At 33.1% G+C, this 21,735-nt stretch overlaps 4 protein-coding genes across 4 annotated transcripts; 2 read left to right on the top strand and 2 right to left on the bottom strand.

The window, feature by feature from the left end:
* Positions 1-1,418: 1,418 nt before the first annotated feature.
* On the top strand, positions 1,419-2,036 carry LOC120579945 (secreted RxLR effector protein 161-like). Its single transcript, XM_039832713.1, has one exon. It carries the CDS (start codon positions 1,419-1,421, stop codon positions 2,034-2,036), a length of 618 nt encoding a protein of 205 aa, XP_039688647.1.
* Positions 2,037-3,881: 1,845 nt separating this feature from the next.
* LOC25492054 (primary amine oxidase) lies at positions 3,882-8,402 on the bottom strand. Its single transcript, XM_013600105.3, has 5 exons — positions 7,554-8,402; positions 5,827-6,208; positions 5,614-5,727; positions 4,530-5,068; positions 3,882-4,419 (listed from the first exon to the last, which is right to left on the bottom strand). The coding sequence occupies exons 1-5, from the start codon at positions 8,339-8,341 to the stop codon at positions 4,215-4,217; spliced, it is 2,028 nt and encodes a 675-aa protein (XP_013455559.1). The 5' UTR covers positions 8,342-8,402; the 3' UTR covers positions 3,882-4,214.
* A 4,453-nt stretch (positions 8,403-12,855) lies between these two features.
* Positions 12,856-15,088, top strand: LOC25492055 (putative F-box/FBD/LRR-repeat protein At4g03220). The gene is made up of 3 exons (XM_013600106.1): positions 12,856-13,926; positions 14,535-14,708; positions 14,786-15,088. The coding sequence occupies exons 1-3, from the start codon at positions 12,856-12,858 to the stop codon at positions 15,086-15,088; spliced, it is 1,548 nt and encodes a 515-aa protein (XP_013455560.1).
* Positions 15,089-15,954: 866 nt separating this feature from the next.
* LOC25492056 (indole-3-acetic acid-amido synthetase GH3.6) lies at positions 15,955-20,811 on the bottom strand. Its single transcript, XM_013600107.3, has 3 exons — positions 20,411-20,811; positions 16,984-17,885; positions 15,955-16,576 (listed from the first exon to the last, which is right to left on the bottom strand). Exons 1-3 carry the CDS (start codon positions 20,758-20,760, stop codon positions 15,993-15,995), a joined length of 1,836 nt encoding a protein of 611 aa, XP_013455561.1. The 5' UTR covers positions 20,761-20,811; the 3' UTR covers positions 15,955-15,992.
* Between the last annotated feature and the right edge of the window lie 924 nt (positions 20,812-21,735).

The raw sequence follows: 21,735 nt of genomic DNA, 5'->3' as shown, positions 1-21,735 counted from the left end.
TTCCAAACTTCTTATGGGGGTATGCCTTATTAACTGCAGCTTACACACTTAACCGAGTTCCATCTAAAGCGGTAGAAAAGACGCCATATGAGATATGGAATGGTCGAAAACCCAATGTGGGACATTTTAAGATTTGGGGTTGTGAAGCTTATATAAAACGACTTATGTCTACTAAGCTTGAACAAAAATCTGAAAAATGTTTCTTTGTAGGATATCCTAAAGAAACTAGGGGATACTACTTTTACAAACCACCTGAAGGCACAATTGTTGTTGCCAGAACTGGAGTCTTCCTTGAGAAGGATTTTGTCTCCAAGAGAATCAGTGGGAGAAAAGTAGATCTTGAAGAAATTCAAGACCCACAGAGTAATGAAATACCACAAGAGGAACAAGGACAGGATACACAAACTGTTGTGACAGAAAATCCTATCCCAGTAACACAAGAACCACGTAGGTCTAGCAGGATACGTCAAGAACCCGAAAGATATGGGTATCTCATATCACAAGAGGGTGATGTATTGCTCATGGACCAAGATGAGCCTGTGACTTACACGGAGGCCATTACTGGCCCCGAATCTGAGAAGTGGCTTGAAGCCATGAAATCTGAAATGGATTCCATGTACACAAATCAAGTTTAGAACTTGATTGATGCACCTGAAGGAATTAATCCTATAGGATGCAAGTGGGTTTTCAAAAGGAAAATTGACATGGATGGAAAGGTTAGTACCTACAAAGCGCGACTAGTTGGTAAAGGCTTCAAACAAATTCATGGTATAGACTATGATGAAACCTTTTCACCAGTTGCAATGATTAAATCCATTCGGATCTTACTTGCTATCGCAGCACACCATGATTATGAAATCTGGCAAATGGATGTCAAAACTGCTTTCCTTAATGGAAATCTTCTTGAGGATGTGTACATGACACAACCTGAAGGTTTTGGCGATCCTAAAGCAACCAAAAAGGTATGCAAGTTGCAGCGATCAATCTATGGATTGAAGCAAGCTTTTAGAAGTTGGAATCTTCGCTTTGATGAAACTGTACAACAGTATGGATTCATTAAAAATGAAGATGAGCCTTGTGTTTACAAGAAGGTTAGTGGGAGCATAGTTTCATTTCTGATTTTATATGTGGATGACATATTATTAATCGGAAATGACATCCCTACATTACAAGCAATCAAAACTTGGTTAGGGAAATGCTTTTCTATGAAAGACATAGGTGAAGCCGCCTATATATTAGGAATCAGGATCTATCGAGATAGATCACAAAGATTGCTTGGCTTAAGTCAGGGTACATATATAGACAAAGTCCTGAGACGTTTCAATATGCATGATTCCAAGAAAGGATTCATTCCTATGTCGTCAGGATTAAATCTATCAAAGACTCAATCCCCTTCGACTAATGACGAAAGGGATCGAATGCGTGATATTCCATATGCTTCGGCAATTGGTTCTATCATGTATGCTATGATATGTACTCGACCAGATGTCTCGTATGCTTTAAGTGCTACGAGCAGATACCAGTCTAATCCTGGCAACGATCATTGGATTGCTGTCAAGAATATCCTTAAGTACTTGAGAAGAACTAAGGATACCTTCTTGATCTATGGAGGTCAAGAAGAGCTCTCTGTAATTGGTTACACTGATGATAGTTTTCAGACCGATCATGATGACTTTAGATCGCAATCTGGATATGTGTTTTGCTTAAATGGCGGTGTTGTGAGCTGGAAAAGTTCAAAGCAAGAAACAGTCGATGATTCTACAACTGAAGCCGAGTATATTGCTGCATCCAATGCCGCAAAAGAAGCTGTTTGGATTAAGAAATTCATTTCTGATCTTGGAATAGTTCCGAGTATTGTGGATCCCATTGAATTACTATGTGATAACAATGGTGCAATCGTACAAGCCAAAGAACCTAGATCTCACCAGAAATCCAAACACATACAAAGGCGTTATCATCTTATTCGAGAGATTATCGAAAGAGGAGATGTTAAAATATGCAAAGTACCACTCACTAGTTCAAGTTCCAATTCGTAATGATCCAAGGAAAGTAAATCGAAAATTTTATTCCGCTGCTTATTCTGTATATGTCGATTTACCTTCATTGAGAACAACCGTTCAATTAATAATAAGAACACTCTAAGATTAAAGATTCCCCACTGTTACCTAGAATTCTTCGAAAACGCAGCTTTGGTTTCACTTCTCCATAGTGAGGGTTTGCCTCCTCTCCCTTCTTCTTTTTCTATAGTTTTTCTCGTTCAACAATTGTTTTATGCAACCCTAATTTTCCCATGTTCTTCTCCTTATATATAGTCACAACTTGGGCCTAGTCTTTTTCATATATTCTTAGACAGATTTGCTATATGCACCACTAGTTTGGTTATTTATTGTTTCTACAACTATACAACTTTGTTGTTTACGCCACCATCCGTCTACACCACTAAAGGCTACATGTCTACTACTTTCACCCCTTGCTTGTCTAGTTTTTCTATTGTACCTCCGTTTGCACTCTACCTTCTTATCCTGGCAACAAACTTTGTATTCTTCCTAAAACTGTTTTCTCCCATTATTCAACCGACTAGTTAACTCACCTACCTCCATTTGCACTCTACCTAATAATAATACTAATATTATCTTATAATAATATTAACGATTTAATATTAAAAATTGGAGCGGTACAATCTACGTGCATGCCATAGAAGCAATTGATTATTTTGCCAATGACGAAGTAGAAGTCAGCAGGTTCAATGGATATTGCATTGTTAACCAGATATAGAGACATCTGCTGAGGGACAGGTTGAGTCATATCAGAAGCATGAAAAGTATACGATTGATTAAGAGGAATCATACGAGGAATAACTATTGAAATCTAATCTCAACACAACTTTCTCTATATTGCTTTAGTTTACTTTGATAAAAGGTAGGAAACACGTTCATGAAATTTTGTTTAGAAATCGATACGAGTAAAAATTGAGGTAAGTGCAGTCTTAGTGGATTGATAATTTATTTTTTATAACACCAGCATAATACTTACTGTTGTGCGAGTATCGCAAAAATTTCTCTTTCTCAAGAAGTTAGCCAATCACTTACTTGTCACGTGTGAGGTTGCATCCAGGGTTTGGTATATGCTTTGTAGTTGGTTAGGTAGGTAGTGGGTGGTACCCAAGTATTTGCAATGGTTATTTCAGGTGTTTGTGTCTCTAGAGTGGGAAAGCAATGTAGACGAAGTTTTTTGTTGGTCTGCCACGCGACTGTCTGGTCGCTCCAGAAAACTCAGAATAATTTTCTCTTTTTTCAGATGGATCTTTGAAGCTGAGCATCTGGTGGAGAGGATTATGCTCTATTCTTGGAAGTGGTTCTTTGGTAAATTCCTTAGGCATTGCTGCTCTCATTATGAGTGAGAGGCAGAGCCAATTCCCTGTTAATGCAAGTAGTGTACGTTGTGGTTCGACATAGATGGATTTGATATGTCTTTGAAGGTTTGGGTGGTACCTAGACTTGTGAGGTTCCTCTATTGTGAGAGGTGTTGTTGACTTCTTTTTTCTTTTTGGTGTTTTGGGGATTGTTGTTTATTTTTCAGTAGTGTTTTTGGTGGGTGGCTGCTTCAGTCCTCTGGTGGTTTACTAATTTGTTTTGTGTTTAGGAGTGTTGGTTTTCTCTAGGTTTTTTCAGCTTGAAGACCGGAAAATTTTGTACATACCTTATTTGGTGCCTTCGTTATTTGTATATCATATTTTGCCATTAAAAAAAAGTGCTTTGATAAATTAATTATTTACTTTAGACACTGTAATATAAGCAAGCATCACACCAATTTAGGAAAATTAAATTATCGTTCAGATGAGAGTAGCTGGACAAGCAGCACTCTAGAAAAGTACAAACCAGTAAGCGAAACAAATTGCAAAAAAACTTAATCATGCTTGTACAATAATTTGAAAGGAGTGCTATGAACACTTTTTTTCTAACACTCTGTAACATTCGTTCTCTTATTGAGTGAAATCTACGTGGATCTCAACACTTTGTGTATGACCCATATGAATTTCACCGACTAAGAGAATGAGTATTGTTAGCATTTCTTGTAATTATAAAACAAATCCTAAACAGTAAACAATTGATAATAATAGTCGAAAACAAATGACATTTATTCATGGCTACACCTGCCGTTCGAAGTGAGAATAGATCAGACCGTCCGATAGGCCTCATGAATGCAAACATTTTCTAGTTTGACTTGGGGCAACCATGCCATACAACATCTCCAGGAGAAAGGGTTTTAAGGACAGGATTCCTCTCAAAAAAATTGGTTGGCCTGAGCTCAAATGAAGTGCTCAATAGTGGCATTATTGGGAAGTCTTCCTGTGTTGGAACATGATGAATTCCCACTACATGCCACATTACTATGTCCTTGTTCACAATGTCTCTATTCCTGAAACGTACATTTTAATTCACAATTCAAATTAATAATTAGTATAATAATCAACTTACTAAGATCAATTAATATCATATCATATGATCAGAAAATAAACTTCATCTTACTGTTTGGTCCAAACAGCTAAAGTGTCATCTCCACGACTATGATCAACATAGAGTCCACCAGCCCATTTTTCAGTTCTATTATAAGGTGTGACCCAAACATTATAATTGGTAAATGCACCGCGTATTTGCGGATAATCATCTTCAGTTAGAAGTGAATGAGCAGGAATTGCTGGAATCAAACGGTATCCGATGTGGTTTCCAACTGCAGTTTTTTTGTTCGAATTAATCACGACTAGTTCAGCCGGGGCAGAACCAATTGTGATTTTTGCATCTGATTCAGTCTTAGCAGTTTGAGTCTCAGTTGTCCAATAACTCTTTCTTTTTGAACTTCCATCTGTGATTCTTACAGTTTTTAAATTTGTTTTCTCAAACGAGTTTTCTGCACCGTCGATATCAAAATCAAGATAGTAAATGTAGAAATGGTCATGGTAAATTCCAATGCTGTTTGCTGATACCAATTTACCATATAATTCTCCCTTAATCTCATCATTGTGCTTGATGTTTGTTGCCTTAATTTCCAGTATACCTGATAGTGCTATCTGTATAGATACATAAATTTTGAAAATTATTAATCAAACTTACTTAAAGTGCAAGGAAATACAAGTGGGCTTTTATATTCAGGTCATCCTAACTTGTGTTTTTAGGACAGATTTTAAGGAGTAAAAAAAAAATATAAATAAAGAAAATTTATTTTGAAAACATAAATTATTATACTTCTACAATATTGAATACACAAGTTTAAAAAAAAAAAAAAAATTCTATCTTTAATTTTTTAACTTCTGCCTTAAAAACATAAGTTAACACTTTTTTTTATCATATAATATTATATTTGATAATTATTAACCCACATGAATTGCCATGGTGTAGGCTTTAGATTCTTAAGTGTTTTAAGTGTATTGTTTAATGAACTCACAAAAATATATTATGTCTTAAAAATACAAGTTAAACACAAGTAAAAGATACCACTTTTGGAAGTTTAAATAATATTTAAGGGCACTTGTTAACATTTTTCAAAAATAAATAATAAACTGATTTTTGACTCAAACAAATAATAAATTAAGATAAAGTTTAATTAAATACTTACAGAGGGCTTGATGGAACCACTTGTTTTGAACTCCCAATCTAAAACATTGTCATAGTTTCCAACAGTGACTACGGTTCTAACAATCAAATTCACTTCGGTTCTTGATTCTTCGATCTGCCAAAAACAATAAAACAAAATGATAAATAGTTTACAAGTTGTTGATTATCTTTCTAATTATATTAAAACTTAGATGGTCATGGTAATTATTCTTACAAATTCATTAGGAATGCTAGTTTCAGTGTGACGCCACATAATACTACCATATTGTTCAAAAACACAAATTGCATTCTTCAAGAGGCTTGGTGTACCATCTACAGAGTGAATGTATGTATCAATGAAATGAGAGTGTGGTGGACAGTCACGATTAGGTATCAAAGAAACAGTAGATCGACCAAATCCATACTCTCCAGCATCGAAAAATGTCTTAAAGTAAAACTCTTCTGTTGGATCTTGGTATGGCACAAACAACTCAGAAATATACCCTTTGTATAATACTCTACGAGATTTGTGTTTTTCAAGGTCGTAAATAGATGCAAGTGATATTATAATACCAGCTCGTACATCAAATCCTATATGAAACTTCCAGTTGGCCCAACTGAATAAACACATAAAGATATATAGTATTATATCTCAAGCAAAGCAATGACCGGTGCATAGTACCACAAATTAAATCATAAAGTTTATTTTTATCTAATATTAAATTAGCGCAGATCAAATAATTAGTCGATAGCAAGTTCTGGCAAAATTATTCTGGGCTAAAATAATTTCATCTCATATTTTTCGTGAAAGAAATGGTTGCATGGACAAGTTGGTAAATAATGGGCATTCTATAATTAATGTGGTTTATTAAGGATGATTTTTTTTTTAGACCATTTTGGACTTCCTAATTTTTGTTTTTCCTAGGTTTTTGTTGTTATGTTTCTCTTTTTGGCTTTATTTTGCCTTTTGTTCGAGAGTTTTAGTTTGGTACCCCCTCTTGTAACTATTTTCTCTCTCTTTTTTAATAATATTGGGCATGCGGTATAGGATTGATGCGATCTGGAAGTGTCAACCTAGTTTAGATGTCTAATCCTCCTCTTGATGCTTTAATTTCCTCGATTTTGGTTCATCTAAAAAAACCAATAATATACTATGAAAATATTAAAATAAAATCGACTCTAAAGATTTGGTCTAGTGTATTAAGAAGATAAGCCTTGGGACCAGAGGTTCGAGCTTCACTGATATTCTTTAATAATTGTCATCTAAGTTATAAAGATCTTTCATACCTTGAACGGGAGTTATATATATAAGATCTTTCAATTTAAAAATATACTATTTGAAAAAAATCATTCAATTAAAAAATATATTAAATAAAGTAACTGTATATGTCCTTGTGCGGGTATTAAATATCGATCGGAGTTGTATGCCGTTACAACTTACAACACAATCAGCCACATCTAGATTGTCTAATCAAAATCAGCCGATCTATATTTCAAACAAAATATTTTAACGTTAATAATAAAGGTTTTGCTAACGATTACCCTAAAAACACTCTTTAATGAATTTTTAATGCATTAAATTCATCAATTTCTATAAAAAAAAAAAAAAAAAAACTTACAAAAACATAAGGTTGTTTAAGAGTGTGCTATTAAAAAAACCAAACGTAGTTAGTACCATGCATCCATCCCCATCAATATAATAGAGAAATTCTAATATGGTTACGGGACTAAAGAAATAGTGTTTGGTCATACACACATTAAGAAGTATTTTTTTTATTAATAAGAGAAAATTGATGAAAAAAAATAATTGAATATTTTGACAAGAATCTTTTTATGTGTGTGTATTCAAATATTATTGATTCGGTCTTGTGACCATGGAAATCAATATACTATTTACAATTTCGTAATAAGGAAACCGACACCCAAAAAAGGAAAGGAAAAAAGAAAAAAAACATTACTTACCTAACACTATGGCCATTGATCAAGAAGCCAGGACCTTGAGGTTGATGACTTGCAAGACTATGCTGTTTTGGTCCAAATGGAGGTCTTTGTTTTGAAGCCTTATATTCAGTGTTCTCAGCCGTAGGCACAACTTCAACTTCTCTATCATGATATTCAACAATTTTCATGAGTCCAAGATCAGCAACCATTGTTAATCCACTAATAGGCCTCACAAAAAAATTAACAGTGTTTTCTTTCATAAAACAATCAACTCTCACAGTCCTTTTACTCTCTTCTTCTCCAAACCATCCCATGGAGAATGGAGCACACACTACTTCAGAGAGATTCAAACCTCTCTTTTTTAGTGAAGCAATGAAAGGAGGATATTTCAATGGAAGCTTTGTGACAAGACCTTGTTCCTCAAGAGATAACATAGGAAAACCATATCCCTTGTGAACATTGTCAGAGACAATTGTTTTCAACCTTATATCAATTACTATCTCATGGCTTTGTCCATTGATGATAGCAATAACAAAGGATTTACGATGAATTACTATAGGAACTTTTTCATGTTCATATTTGGATATATAATCTTTGTCGGGGTCATCTAGGCCAATATAGTGGAAAGCTACTTTGTTCTTTGAGGTGTGATATTTGTTATGGACTAAGGTTTGGACAGTTAGAAACTCTTCTTTGGTTAAAGGGTCAAGTGGATGTTCATGCAATGGCGTTAGAGAGATTACTGCTTGGAAGTAGAGGAGTGTAAGAATAGAGAAAAGAGCAAGTTTCATAGGTGTGGTTGAAGCCATTGTGAGATATAGCTAGTTTCACTAGCTTGATGTATATTTGTGTGGAAATGGAAACTTTCCAAAGTGCCCTTAAATAACATAGATTGAACCCACTACTAAAATAAGATAAAATAAAATGAATGGTTGGATTTAAAGTTTGTTTTTTTTTTTTGGTACAAAAGAGGGCCAAAGGCCCAAAAGAAGGGACAAAAATATGAAGGAGCTACTCACATATTCCTAGGCATGCACGCTCCAGAAATATCATCAAACAGTGGCAGTTGAAGCTCATTAGGAGGAGACTCCAAAACTACTAGATTCCAAGAATTCAAAGATAAGCTAAAATTTGCTAGCCAATCAACACATTTGTTGCTTTCACGCCTAGTGTGAATAACTTGAGTATGCCATTCTCGTCGAAGGATCTCTTGAATTCGATGAACCAAAGAAGAAATGGTTTCTATTAATCTTACAATTGTTAGTAACCATATCAATAAGTACATTTGAGTCACTCTTAACAATCAAGTGAGATATACGTACCCTCTCTCCAAGCCATATCTAGCCCCAGATAAAGACCCACATCTCATCATACAGAGCATGACAAGCTCTAATTTTGTGGCTAAAACCCTTGATCCACCTGCCATCAGATTGTCGGAGGAGCCCGCCACAACCTGCCAACTCACCATTACCTTTGGATGCTCCATCACAATTAAGTTTCACCTAATCATCCAACGATCTTTTCCAACCAATATACACAATTTCCTTATGATGATGATTTTGTACAAATCATCTTGAGAAATATCTTCAATGTCCCTAGTGAAATTTTAAGTTTGGTTTTATTCACGTGTGATATTTCTTCGTATAAAAAAGATTTGGAAAACTTTAATAATTAGTTGCCTAGTAAAAAATAGTTAGAATTATTTTTATTGCGTTAACTTAGATAAATTATGAACAATATTTTTTATGAAATTAATTTAATTTTGATTAAAATCATACATATAGATATTTTTTTAAGTTATACCAACAATATAATAAAAAAAATTTTTTTTTCAATGACATCAAAAATACAACATTATTATAATTTTTTTTGTTTAATTGTATAATTTGAATAATAAATAATGTGACAAAAAATACCCTCTTTTCTTGATACGTTGGTATTCATGATAAATGAGTTCTACACAAATAGTATTATACTTTTGGGCTGCTATTATTAAATCACGTGTCTATTTATTTTTATTTTTATATTTGACGGTAAATCAGGGTCTTCTTTTCCATACTAGGACATCTAATTATCATGAATGAAATTAAAATAAGTTCTTTAATTGAGTGTGACTCCTTCAAATGACAATTGGAATTGTATAGGGTTTGTGTGACTTGCTGATTCTTGTCTTTGTCAGTTAATCCTTCAATTGCAATTGGACCACTTTTCCATGTGAGTGTCGGTTACTACTTTTTCATAAAGTAGTTGGTTGGACTATTCGATCATTTAATTGCATTATCCACTTGGTGCTTTGAAATCATAATGTATGACCTTTGTTTGCCCACGACCATGGTCGTTCTAAAAATAGACTCGTAACCAAGTTGTTTGGGCTCCAGTGACAAGGAGCTTCTTTCAAGGACGTATCCGGAGAATATCCAGTTTGATTTTCAGGGGAATCAACACTTGGCCAGTGCGCATGCTTCTAGGCATGAGCCGGATTAGTCCTCCACCATTGGTGGATCAGAAACCGGTGCGAAAGTTAAATAAATAAAATAAAAATAGATTCGTAATAAAATAAAAATTCATTTTTTTAAAGTGTAACTTTCTTTTTTTCTCAGAAGAGTAATCTTCTATTTAAATTAAAAACAATATTTGTAAATTTGAAAAATAATCATCATTGTAACTTCCTTAAAAAAACATTATTGTAACAGACATAAAAACATTCATATTCTAATAAATAATATAAAAATACAAGTTCAAGTTAATACCTATATTTTGACTATTGAAAATGAGTCTTGTTTCTAACATTTTGTGAAGCAAATTAGTATTGTATATTTTTTAACATAGCATTCTCAATTGCTATCAATGCTTAGTTAAGTCTTTCTTGTAGCAATGTAGACCACATGTAAGACTTCAACAACTTCAATTTTGAAAAACTTCTTTCTGTGGAGGCAATTGTCACGGGAATAGCCAATAAAATTTTATATGCAACAATTGTATTACGAAAAAAATTAATGTCTTTCAAAATTCCTAAAATATTTATAGGTCCCATTTCTTCATCAGGCAAGACATCTTTTATTAACTTTAACACTACATATAGTTCTCTCCCATCAATATCAGATTTCTCGTTACGTTTCAATGCATGTTCAAAATTACTAAAACAAGACTACAAAGTCGCATGATCCAATGAATTTAACTTGTCAGAAGTAACAAAAAACCAAAAACAGCTTCATATTGTTGGAATTGTTCAAATCTCATATTAAGAGATACAACAACTTGGTCAACAAGGCAAAGAAAGTAATTAACCCTAAAATATTCTTCTTCAAATTGCTCAATTGACACGATATTCAAATTCTCATCAAATTACTATTACCTCGCTAGTGATACTTGGATTGATTCTCCGTTTCTATTCAAGTTTTGGTTACTATTAACTCCAATTGTGTTTACTGCATAACAAGTGAGTGAACCTCTTGATGTTAGTGGCACAAGCTGACATGTGTTAACTGAGGTGAAACTAACATCCTTTTGTGATAAGTTTACTGTAAGAGTTAACTTAAAATCAGAAATCTGGAGAATCGTGCCACGATGGAGAAGCATCACGCCACGATTGTTGAAGCAAGATTCTGAGGGAGCTACTGGAAATTTCGTGCCACGATGGCATCGCAGAAGATATTTTTAAAACGTATTTTCAGTTAGATTTGTTTCAGTTTTTTAAGGGTTTACTTTCCACTATAAATATAAGCCTTGTATCAGATGATAAAGTGTGTAGAAAAACAGGGTTTAGAAACCAACATACAAACTAGGGTTTATAGAAAATTTTTCTTGGCAACAACACTAGGGTTGGGATTGTTTTGATTCACCTTGAACAAAGCACTATTAGGATTGAGTCTCTTGGTCACGGGAAGAGGCTGGGACTTGCGTAGAATTAGGTTTGAAGACTGATTCTTGGAACTCAATATCTCTTTGTAAAGAAACTCATATCATTATAGTGGAACGGAGAGCTGCTCTCTCCCCCAGACTAGGTCATCATTAGACCGAACTGGATAAACAAATATCTTGTGTTCTTTCTCTCTCTCTCTCTCTTTCTTTTATCTCTTGCTGTTTTTGTTTGGATTATTTGCTACCCGCTTGATTTGATTACTTGGTATTAATTTGCTCCACGCATCAAGTTTTTATTGGTGTGGTTTTCTCAACGAATTCACAACATTTACAATTCCTTGTGCCCTCTTTGAGCGAGGGGACCTCAATGGTGCAGCTTTTACAACCATGGGACAAGGTTGTTTTGATGGGTATAGTTATGAGAAAGGACGCAACTATTGCGAGGCTAGAGAGAGTAATGGTTCAACACAAAGAATCATCAATAAACCTTAGAGGTGAAATGTACGATGTTGCCATTAAATAATGACTCATTAGTTCTGGAAGATTGATGACTCACTAGTTTATTATGAATGGACTAGGAATAATCTAGAATAACTTTGCCTATATAAGATCTCGTACTTTCTCTATTTCAATCATCAATAAAATTAAGTCTATCTCCCTTCTCTTTAATTATTTAGAGGTTTTCCTCTGGCCTTACAAATCAGAGTGAATTTATCTTTATCAGTGATCATATTTGATGTCATAAACACTTTTGGACCTATACCACCTCAATATTAAATGGTCTATAAACAGTTTTTATGAAGTTGATTGAAAATATGAGTTGATATCATAAGCACTTTTGGACCTATACCACCTCAATATTTAATGGTCTATAAACAATTTTTTACGAAGTTGATTGAAAATATGAGTAACAGTGTAAATATTCTATACCTTAAAAGACCAATATTTTAACAAATAAAACATAAAAAATCAATTTGTAACCAAAAAATCTTAAAAGATTAACTTGTTATAAACATCAAACAACAAGGTGGTACTTTGGCTTTATTTTAATAATAAGGTGTAGGTGAAAACAATAGTACTCTTGAAGTTTTGATAGTGTATGTAGTAGTGATCATCCAATAACATATCATATCTTTTATTAATTTATTTAAATATAAAATTAAAGTTGGAATGAGTTTTGCCTTTAGTACTCCCAATCATACTTAAGGTACCTAAAAATTTAACCTCAAATTTATTTCCGAGTCTTTAGAGTGCTATAAAATAGCCAATTTGTTATGTGACTCCTTGTACAACATGTTTTCCGAATCTAAAACAAACTCTCCTAACAAACTATGTTTACTTTTGAATAGTTCAACATTTCCAACAATTAAAGTAGAAACACACAAACAAAAGGACTTGTTTCATTTCATGAATGAATATAACAATAGAAAAAAGGCATAGGGATATGATGCAATTACATGCAATGGAAACAAGATCTGCAAAACGTAAAAAAATAGAACAAGAACAAGAAAACAATGCCAAATCAAAACCATTAATAGATCGAATTAGTGATCTCCCTGATGATATTATTCATCAAATCCTTCTTTTACTTCCTATTAAATGTGTTGCACAAATGAGTGTTCTTTCAAAGAGATGGAAATTTCTTTGGACATCTTTTCCTGATCTTGATTTCACAACTCTTGATCCATTTCCACTTATTTCAACCAAAAATCATAAGAAAATTGATATATCAAGACACCCTTTATCTTCTTCAAAACTTGATTTCATCACCCAAGTTCTTTCTATTCGCGATGTAAAACATAAAGATATAAGGGTCCTTTGTTTTCGCGCATCTTTGAGTTTTTCGCGTTTAAATAACTTGGTTCGTAGCGCCATTAGGCATAATGTTAGAGAACTTGATATTGAAGTTCACACGGAAGTAGATACCGAGGATTTTTTCAATTTTCCTAGATGTGTTATTGGTAGTGAATCATTAAGAGTTTTGAAATTGAAATCTGGTTTTCGTTTGCCTCCATCATCGGTTATGCGAAACGGATTTCAATCTTTGCATACATTGTCATTATCTCTAGTTATTTTATATAATCAGCCTTCTTTATCTGATCTATTCTCTGAATCATCTTTTCCTCGTCTAAAAAATTTGCACCTTGATATGTGCTTCGGATTAACACATCTTCGTATTGGTTGTCGTGCTCTCGAAGATTTGAATTTGGAAAGATGCTATGAGCTACAAGGTTTGGAAATTTGTGGTGGAAAAATTGAAAGAATGAGAGTTATAAGTTGTTTTGATGCTTATTGTGACAACAACACTTGGGTGAGATTGAATGTGCCAAAGCTTGAAAATTTGATTTGGAAATTTAATGCAGTTACTGATGTTACTGTATTTGAGAATTCAAATTTGTTGAATGAGGCTTCCATTGGTTTCTTTATGTTGAGGGAAGGTAAGGTTAATATGGGTAGGTTTGAAAGTGCCAATAACTTCTTCTCTGGATTGTCTCATGCTCATTCCTTGACTCTTAATACCCAAACTATTGAGGTAATGTTTATGTGTTTCAATGTTTTCAATGTTTAAATTGATTGATAAATTGTTGCATGTTATTTTATAAAAACACAAATATTTCTATTGAATGTCCACAAAATATTTCATCACAATGGTAATTTTTTGGTATTTGCAAACTTGTAAGTCCAACGCATATAAAGTATCAAGGATTAAATTAGGGTTGCATCGCGATCTTTGATATTAAAGGGAATCACGTGGTTGATGCAGCCTCGATTGTGGTCACCCCTTGATCGTTGTCACAACATTGTTTTATTGTTGTACTATGATCTTTCTTCTTTTTCTATTGCCACAAAATTTTTTATCACAATGGTAATTTGTTGGTTGTTTCGCATTGTTTTTTTGAGATTAGAGATACCAAATCTGATGTTCAAACTTGTACATCTCGTGTATATAAAGTATTGTGGATTAAATTAGGCTTGCATCGCGATCTTTGATGTCAAAGGGTATCGCGTGGCTGATGCAGCCTCGATTGTCGTCACCACTTGATCGTTGTCACAGCATTGTTTTATTATTGTACTATCATCTTTTTTCGTTTCTCTAACGGTAAAATATATTAACATTTTTGTTTCTCCTTTTCGCTGCAGATTCTATCGAAGTATAAATTCATTATTCAGCCATTTTATAATCTTAAATCATTAGAGCTACATACTAGTTTGAACAAGAGTAATGTTCAAGCATTAGCATGCCTATTCAGAAGTTGTCCAACCCTCCACACATTTAATCTGGAGATCATTAACGATTACAAGATTGAAAGAAAAGTAAGTTATATAATTATACGTTATACAAATATTTAATGAATTTTTTATATAATTTCTTTTAACATATCTTTTTTCAGCTATGGAATAGGGACTTATGGGACATGACTAGCACAGAAGAAGAGCAATATTGGGAATCTCAAATCCCAAGTTTGAAATCTTTTCTACAACACTTGAAAGTGGTGAAAATTAAAGGCTTTCTTGATTGTGCAAATGAAGTTACATTAGTTAAGTTTCTTCTCAAGCATGGAAAGGGTTTGGAAGAAATGAGATTGTGCACTGGACATTCAAATAGAAGAGATACTTTGAGGAGACAAAAGATAAAGTCACAAATGATGGGATTTTCTTGGGCTTCTTCTAATGCCAAAGTGGAGTTTCAGTAGCATTTGCTACATTTTATTTGGGTAATACAAAATTACTTTTCAGTAATAAAATTTTGCATTTGTAATTTGGTTTAGACCCTGTTTATTTTTTAATTATTATTACAACAAAAAATGATTAATTGGCATTTCATAAATGAACTTTGTTAGTTTGATGTTATTATTTCTACATTTGGTGATTTCCTTTTTATTATTTTTTTGTTGATAGACAAAATGTTAGGCAAATTAGATTTATTTTTAATTAGAGGAAGTTAAATAATATATACTACATTACAAGTTAAATAACATTCCTCTAAAAAAAAAGTTAAATAACATTAACATCACATATATTAATTCAAATTAATAAAAGGGTTCAAATGCAATTGATCTGAAAAGTTAAGTAATTTGTTGGTAGCATAGTAGTCCTTAGTAAACAAACATCTTACTTTCATCAGAATGATGACTTTGTCTTGCCCCAATAAAACCGTCTTGCACCATGCACAAGTTTATTTTTATCATTAGATCAAAAAGTCGCATCATATTTTATTTCACTTAATCGTGAAATTTATTGATCCAATTGCGAAACCTAGCTTCTGCATGATACAAGACTTGTCACACTTGTTCATCATAGAATAATTATATAAAGTTTCTAAATAACCTTTCAATAGTTAAACATCACACAAATCCCAGTTAAAAGTAATTTCTTCTCCAAACCATACTAATAGTTCAACACCAGTATTAGTATTATTTTCAACTATGAAGCACAGACGCTCCTTGGATTATGCATGTTTTGGTGTTGGACACCGAAACGTGTCTGACACCAACACATATGATTACACGGAATTATATAATTTTTTTCAAATTATTAACAGTGTCGGTGTGTCTGTGTCGTGTCCGGTGTCCATATCCGTGCTTCATTGATTTTCAGTCAACTGCACCATTTCTTATGACCAGGAACCCAATGTGGACATTTTGTACTAAAGAAACTAGAAACTGTCTTGGAGTTAAGAAGCTCAATAATAGGAGCATATTTTACACAACGAGGTGTCTTATATTGATTTATTGATGCACCTTGACTAAGAGCAAAATCCATAACCTTATCAAATGTTCCATTCTCAACAACCTTAATTTCCAATGGCCCAATTGACTCTGTCACTCTTCCTTGTCTATACACACTGTTGAGAGAATCTTCAACCGCAAAACAACATTCCTCGAAAACAGAATCAGGTATTGGAATTGGATTTTGCTCGTCGAAGATGATTTCCCAGTAGAGTATGTAGTGGCCTGGAATTGTTGATGCGTCGGCACAACTTGTGTAGTCTGTGAGTGATACATTATAGTGTGAAAGATGGTTTGATCCATTCTTTACTGCAGTTTGTAGCTCAACTTCATCGGTTTTATCTGAATCGATGCTTAAAACTACGTTTTTTCGGCATATGAAGTTGAATTGAGGTGCCTTGTTCTTGAATCCTGCTACACGGAGTATGTCACCAACTCTGTACCTATAAAGTCCTGTTTTGTGTGGATCATGGATCATTGCATAATTGTTAGGGTTTAGAAGTTAATTAATAAAATAAATAACTACATTATAAAGAAAAACAAATGCTTAAATATATTTTAAACTCTACAAATAAATATTGAGCTTTCTGTTATAGTCATTTCAAAAAGAAAAATAAAATTCCTGGGATGAAAAGCCATTAGTACAATTCGTACGGTAAAAGCATGCAAGTACAAATGATATGGTAGGGAACGTATTTTAATCCGCAATTTCCAATTCCGTACCATAAAACAAAAACAAAAAACGTCGTAAAAATATCAAGTTTGAATTTAAGAAAAAACATATGCCATGACTAAAATGAAAACCCCAATAATTATAGGGATTAAATTCATATTTAAGTCGAAGATAATTGATATTTTACCTGCATAAGTGGTGACCACAAGTTCATATTCTTGACCCAACTCAACATCAACAAGTTCAACTAAATGTTCTTGTTCTGTGGCAGAAATTGAATCAGCATTTGCATCAATCTTGTTGAGGGGCAAGAACTCAAAGTAGGCCATAGTAGGAACAAGTGTATAAGATACCTCACTTGGTTCACATAAAGGGTTTAAATTAAGTCCAAAATAACACTCAGAAGAAGCATACATAGTACACACAAGAGGAAGACCATTGCTATAATAATCCAAAATCGGAATATACTGCGACATTGTTCCGGTAACAATAACATCAACATACTTACTGTTAGGCCATAACCTAGTAATGATCCCTTTCCATGACTTTTTCTTGCATTCCAATTCTACGAAATCCGCAAGCTTTGGATTCGGTTTAAGTATTTTCATCACAGACTCTCTTACACCTTGGTCAGTGATTTCGTCATTCATGGTACCCGTTTTGATGTCGTTACACAAACCAACCCAATGTTTTTCGAGGAATTTAATAGCCCGAATGAAACCGGAAGCAAAAACAGCACCGACACGAAGAACTTGTTCGTTTTGATAAAGACCACAAAGGATTTGAGAATACATGCTTTGGTAAAAATCTAGGCAGAGAATGGTTTCAATTGGGCTTGTGATTTCATGTGTTTTATTCTTAATAAAGTGTGAACTTTTGTAGTAGCTTGTTAAAACAGGTCGTGCAAGTAATCCAGCAGGTGTTTTTGCTTCTGATTTTGTGAACAAAAAGTACATTCCTTTTCCTTTGTCTAAATTGGGAACATATTGGTCCATCACTGGCATTAAAAGGCTATAAAGTAATGATCTCCTTTCTAGGTCTTCTTCTATTGTTGGCATCAATTTTCTTTCCCCACCTGATGTTCCAGAGCTACAATAAAGTAAAGAAACAACACAAGAACCCATATTTTATATCAGTGACTCTTAATTTCCCAATATATAAAAAATTCAGAAAATTAGGAAATGGATTACATTATTATTCTACATTAAACAGTTTCAAATTAGGTCAATTTTTAGGTAACTGAAGTTCAGTTGGATATCGATACTCGTAGGCAAAATTTATTTTTAAATTAATTAATGCAAAAATATGACATGTCATTTTATAATCCGATGATGGGTACATATCCAACAAAAATATGCTCACGTCAAGTTTTTCGTTGTATCAACAACAGACAATATTGGAGTTGTTGTATTGGAAACATATTGGTTGTTGTATGTGTGGAACACAGCTATTGATCTCGAATGTCCTATTGAAATCAATGATTGAGATCATTTAAAATGGATTTAATGAATGTCTATATCATTCATTTGATCACAATTTATGACTGGGATTGATTATGGTGTGAAATTAAGTGGAATCATCACTGAAGTGCAGACAATCCAGGCTCATTATTTGCTATCACAAACGACTAAATTGTGGACTTTTTAGAATGGTCTTGTTAACATGCGGCTTAAGAACACGTGTTAAAAAAACTAAGAAGAGACTTTATATAGAAAAAATTAATTGTTAAACTTAAAAAAAATTGAATCCACAACTGACCGCAATAGACGAGTTTTAATGATGCACATAGAATATTTTTCAATCTTCTAGTTTTTAGGCTATGTTTGTCAAGGTCAAACCTCTAGTTTTTAGCAGATTCAATCATCTCGAATGACCGCAATAGATGTTTATAGCGCATAAGTTTGAAATTGCTATATAAAGACCGATAGTGACTTCATTTTGTTATAGGTCACTAAATTGGTCTCTAAACCAATGAGTAAATGTATTTGTCATTGATTATGTTTAAAGTCAAATGTTTCTAATGACTTGATGATATGATTGATTAATAGTGTCACCCTTGTTTACATTGATGATGTATATAAAAATGTGATAATATTGTTTTTTTAAGAAGTCAAAGTATCTCATCGAAACTGATACCAAGGAGAATTGAATCTGAAACCTTGAGTAGAGTAAACTCATCGCAAACCAACACCACCAGATCAACCCAAATGGGTTGTTAGCGTGATAACATTGTTATTAGGCCAATATCAAGAATTTGAGTAAGTTTAACAAAAAAAAAATGATGCGCTTAGAATTATATGAATTTGCTTGCTTATAGCTTTTACAGAACTCTTGTAAAAAAATTAAAAAAAATAACTTTTACAAAACCTTCATCTAGTCATAACCAAAATTCCTTGCAACATTATTGAAATAAAAATGAATACAAATTAATAGACTCAAAGAAATCAATACCGTTAAGCTTCACTTTGATCTTACATCTTGCTATTGAAACTTCTATGATGCTAATTTTTATTTGTTGAAATAGAATTTTATCATCATCATAACAACTTTAATAAATTGCATTTCTCTCTCCTAAAAATGCTTAAATTATACATTTACCCTCTCCTCATATTCCAAATATATTAAAGAAAATTATGCACTCCTTCCCTAACAGTTGATTAAATTACATTCCCCTCCCTTCTTATGTTTAAATTTTCACTCACCTCCCTTGTTAAACTTTTTAACCCATTTTAATATTAATTAAACTTCTAATACACATATTTTTTAATTATTTTTTATTCATAATATTTTTTTGAAGGAAAACAAAATATTATTATCAACATATTATAAATAATGAATCAAAATAAGATAAAATATAAATATTGAATTTCATCCAAAATAAAAAACTGTTGCGCAAATGATTAAAATTAATAAAAAAAATAAAATACAATTCTATATTCTAAAATCATAAAATTAATAATTGAATAATTAAATTTAATTATCATTGAAATGTGAAGTTAGAAAGGAATTAAATTGATTTTTTAAATGGTGACTTGAATTCTGTTTGACATAAAGCAGTAATTTAAAGATAATTGTCATTATAAAATATTTATTTATATTAAAATGGGTTAAAGTGTAATACATATTTAATTTTTAAGGGAGCGAAGTGTAATCCAACTCAACACCTCACACGAATTTTTTAAATGAGATATATTAATCATCTATCAATAACTTTATATCATTATAGTGATTGTATGTGAATTGAAAAATCCTAGAAGTCAACCATTGTAGAGACCTTACACAACACAAAAGTGTTTTCATAGTGCCTCTAAAAAAAAAAAAAAAGTGTTTACATAGTGGATAATGGGAAGTACTATGAAAGCGCATAATTTTTTTTTTCCTTTCGCACTGGTTTCCAACCTATCAAAGAAGGGCGACTAATCCGGCTCATGCGTAGAGGCATGCGCACTGGCCAAACGTTATTCTTCTAGGAATCGAACCCGGTATTCCCCAAGTACGTCCTTGGAAGGAGCTCCTTGCCACTGGAGCCTTTAGTTAACAACTCTTTGTTGATGCATAGTACAGTTAATTAATACTATAGTTATTAATTAAGTTATATAATTTGATATACTGACCTAGTGAGAAACTCTGATATGGGTTTGGAGCATAAAATTGGGGAGGCATCACCATTAGCTATACGATCAATATCTACCTTTAAATCTTCATAAGTCACCACAGGCACCACCTTTTTGAAAGTTTTTCTGTCTCTGCGCCCATTTAAACCATGCCGTTGAAGGTATTCAACAAGAGCACTAGAAGAGAGAATCTCAGCAAGTACCCTTTCTTGAATTTCATTAGCATTCATGGTAACATCCTCAATGTATTTTAGTGCTTTCTTATTGTTATTTGTAATAGTATTACTAATAGCATCATCATTTTCGATAGTTTTCTTGCTGGATTGGTTTTGTTTAGGAGCCTCTGGCATGGTAAACAAAAGAAGAAGTAAAAAAGTTGTAGAGAGATGTGGTTTGATGTTTTGACTTGAGAGTGGGTTTGAGAAATAAATTCAAAGGGAATGGACTAATTTATAGGGAGCAAGGAAAGGTGCGTGTATTGAACTTGAAAGCTACTCAACTTGATGTTGGAATACTATCAAAACCAAATAATAATGAAATAGTGAATTAAAAAGGACCTCAAATAAGGACATCATCTAAAGATCATCTTACTATATTTACTAAACTATAATAAAATTAATATTATCTTTTTTCTCTATTAAATATAATTTTACTCGAATCACTATCAACATTATTTTTTTTAAAGAAAAATATAGGGTGCGGAGGGGTTGTCTAGTGCAACACTTTATTCATATATTAAGGAAAAAATACCTAAAGAGGGGGACATAAAACAAAACCATTAGTATGTGAACTCTGCTGGGTCACGAGGGAAGTCTGGGGACCACGCACATTCAGGCAGAGAAATCATACAAGTGAGAGAGACAATACACTCTTACCCAAAACTTAAAGCAATGGGTTTATAGATCCTCTCACTTATAAAATGTTCAGCCTCCACTTTTCTATCTGATATGGGACATATAATTCACATTTGTACACAACGATCTCCTCGTCAAGTGTGACTCCATCAATTCATCATTCTCACCACTCAAGCGGAAGCTCTTTTATCCGCACACAATTATACGTGTACCGCCGTTGCTGCACTCAATGAAACCGGACGCTTACACTCTTTGTCAAGAAGACTTTCGACACAAGGAGTCAATCGAAATCTTTCATCAAACCACAACTCTGATACCACTATTGGGTCACGAGGGGAGCCCGGGGGCCCACTCATAAATAGGCTAGAGCAACCACACAAGTGAGAGAGACATCACACTCTTACCCAAAACCTTAAGGCAATGTGTTTATGAATCCTCTCACTTACAAAGTGTTCAACCTCCACTTTTCTA

Source organism: Medicago truncatula, chromosome 4, assembly GCF_003473485.1.
Source record: "Medicago truncatula cultivar Jemalong A17 chromosome 4, MtrunA17r5.0-ANR, whole genome shotgun sequence".
In the NCBI taxonomy this organism is placed as follows: Eukaryota; Viridiplantae; Streptophyta; class Magnoliopsida; order Fabales; family Fabaceae; genus Medicago; species Medicago truncatula.
The sequence above is the reverse complement of the archived record's forward strand: the minus strand, read 5'-3'. Positions and strand labels throughout refer to the sequence as shown.

Coding starts and splice junctions, on each gene's coding strand:
- LOC25492056 (XM_013600107.3), bottom strand. CDS start 20,760: ATGCCAGAGGCTCCTAAACAAAACCAATCCAGCAAGAAAACTATCGAA. Junction 17,886..20,410: donor ATATCAGAGTTTCTCACTAG/GTCAGTATATCA, acceptor ACTTTATTGTAG/CTCTGGAACATCAGGTGGGG. Junction 16,577..16,983: donor TGTGGTCACCACTTATGCAG/GTAAAATATCAA, acceptor CACACAAAACAG/GACTTTATAGGTACAGAGTT.
- LOC25492054 (XM_013600105.3), bottom strand. CDS start 8,341: ATGGCTTCAACCACACCTATGAAACTTGCTCTTTTCTCTATTCTTACA. Junction 5,728..5,826: donor CTAGCATTCCTAATGAATTT/GTAAGAATAATT, acceptor TGTTTTTGGCAG/ATCGAAGAATCAAGAACCGA. Junction 5,069..5,613: donor GTGGTTCCATCAAGCCCTCT/GTAAGTATTTAA, acceptor GTATCTATACAG/ATAGCACTATCAGGTATACT.
- LOC120579945 (XM_039832713.1), top strand. CDS start 1,419: ATGCGTGATATTCCATATGCTTCGGCAATTGGTTCTATCATGTATGCT.
- LOC25492055 (XM_013600106.1), top strand. CDS start 12,856: ATGGAAACAAGATCTGCAAAACGTAAAAAAATAGAACAAGAACAAGAA. Junction 13,927..14,534: donor TTAATACCCAAACTATTGAG/GTAATGTTTATG, acceptor TTTTCGCTGCAG/ATTCTATCGAAGTATAAATT. Junction 14,709..14,785: donor ATTACAAGATTGAAAGAAAA/GTAAGTTATATA, acceptor ATCTTTTTTCAG/CTATGGAATAGGGACTTATG.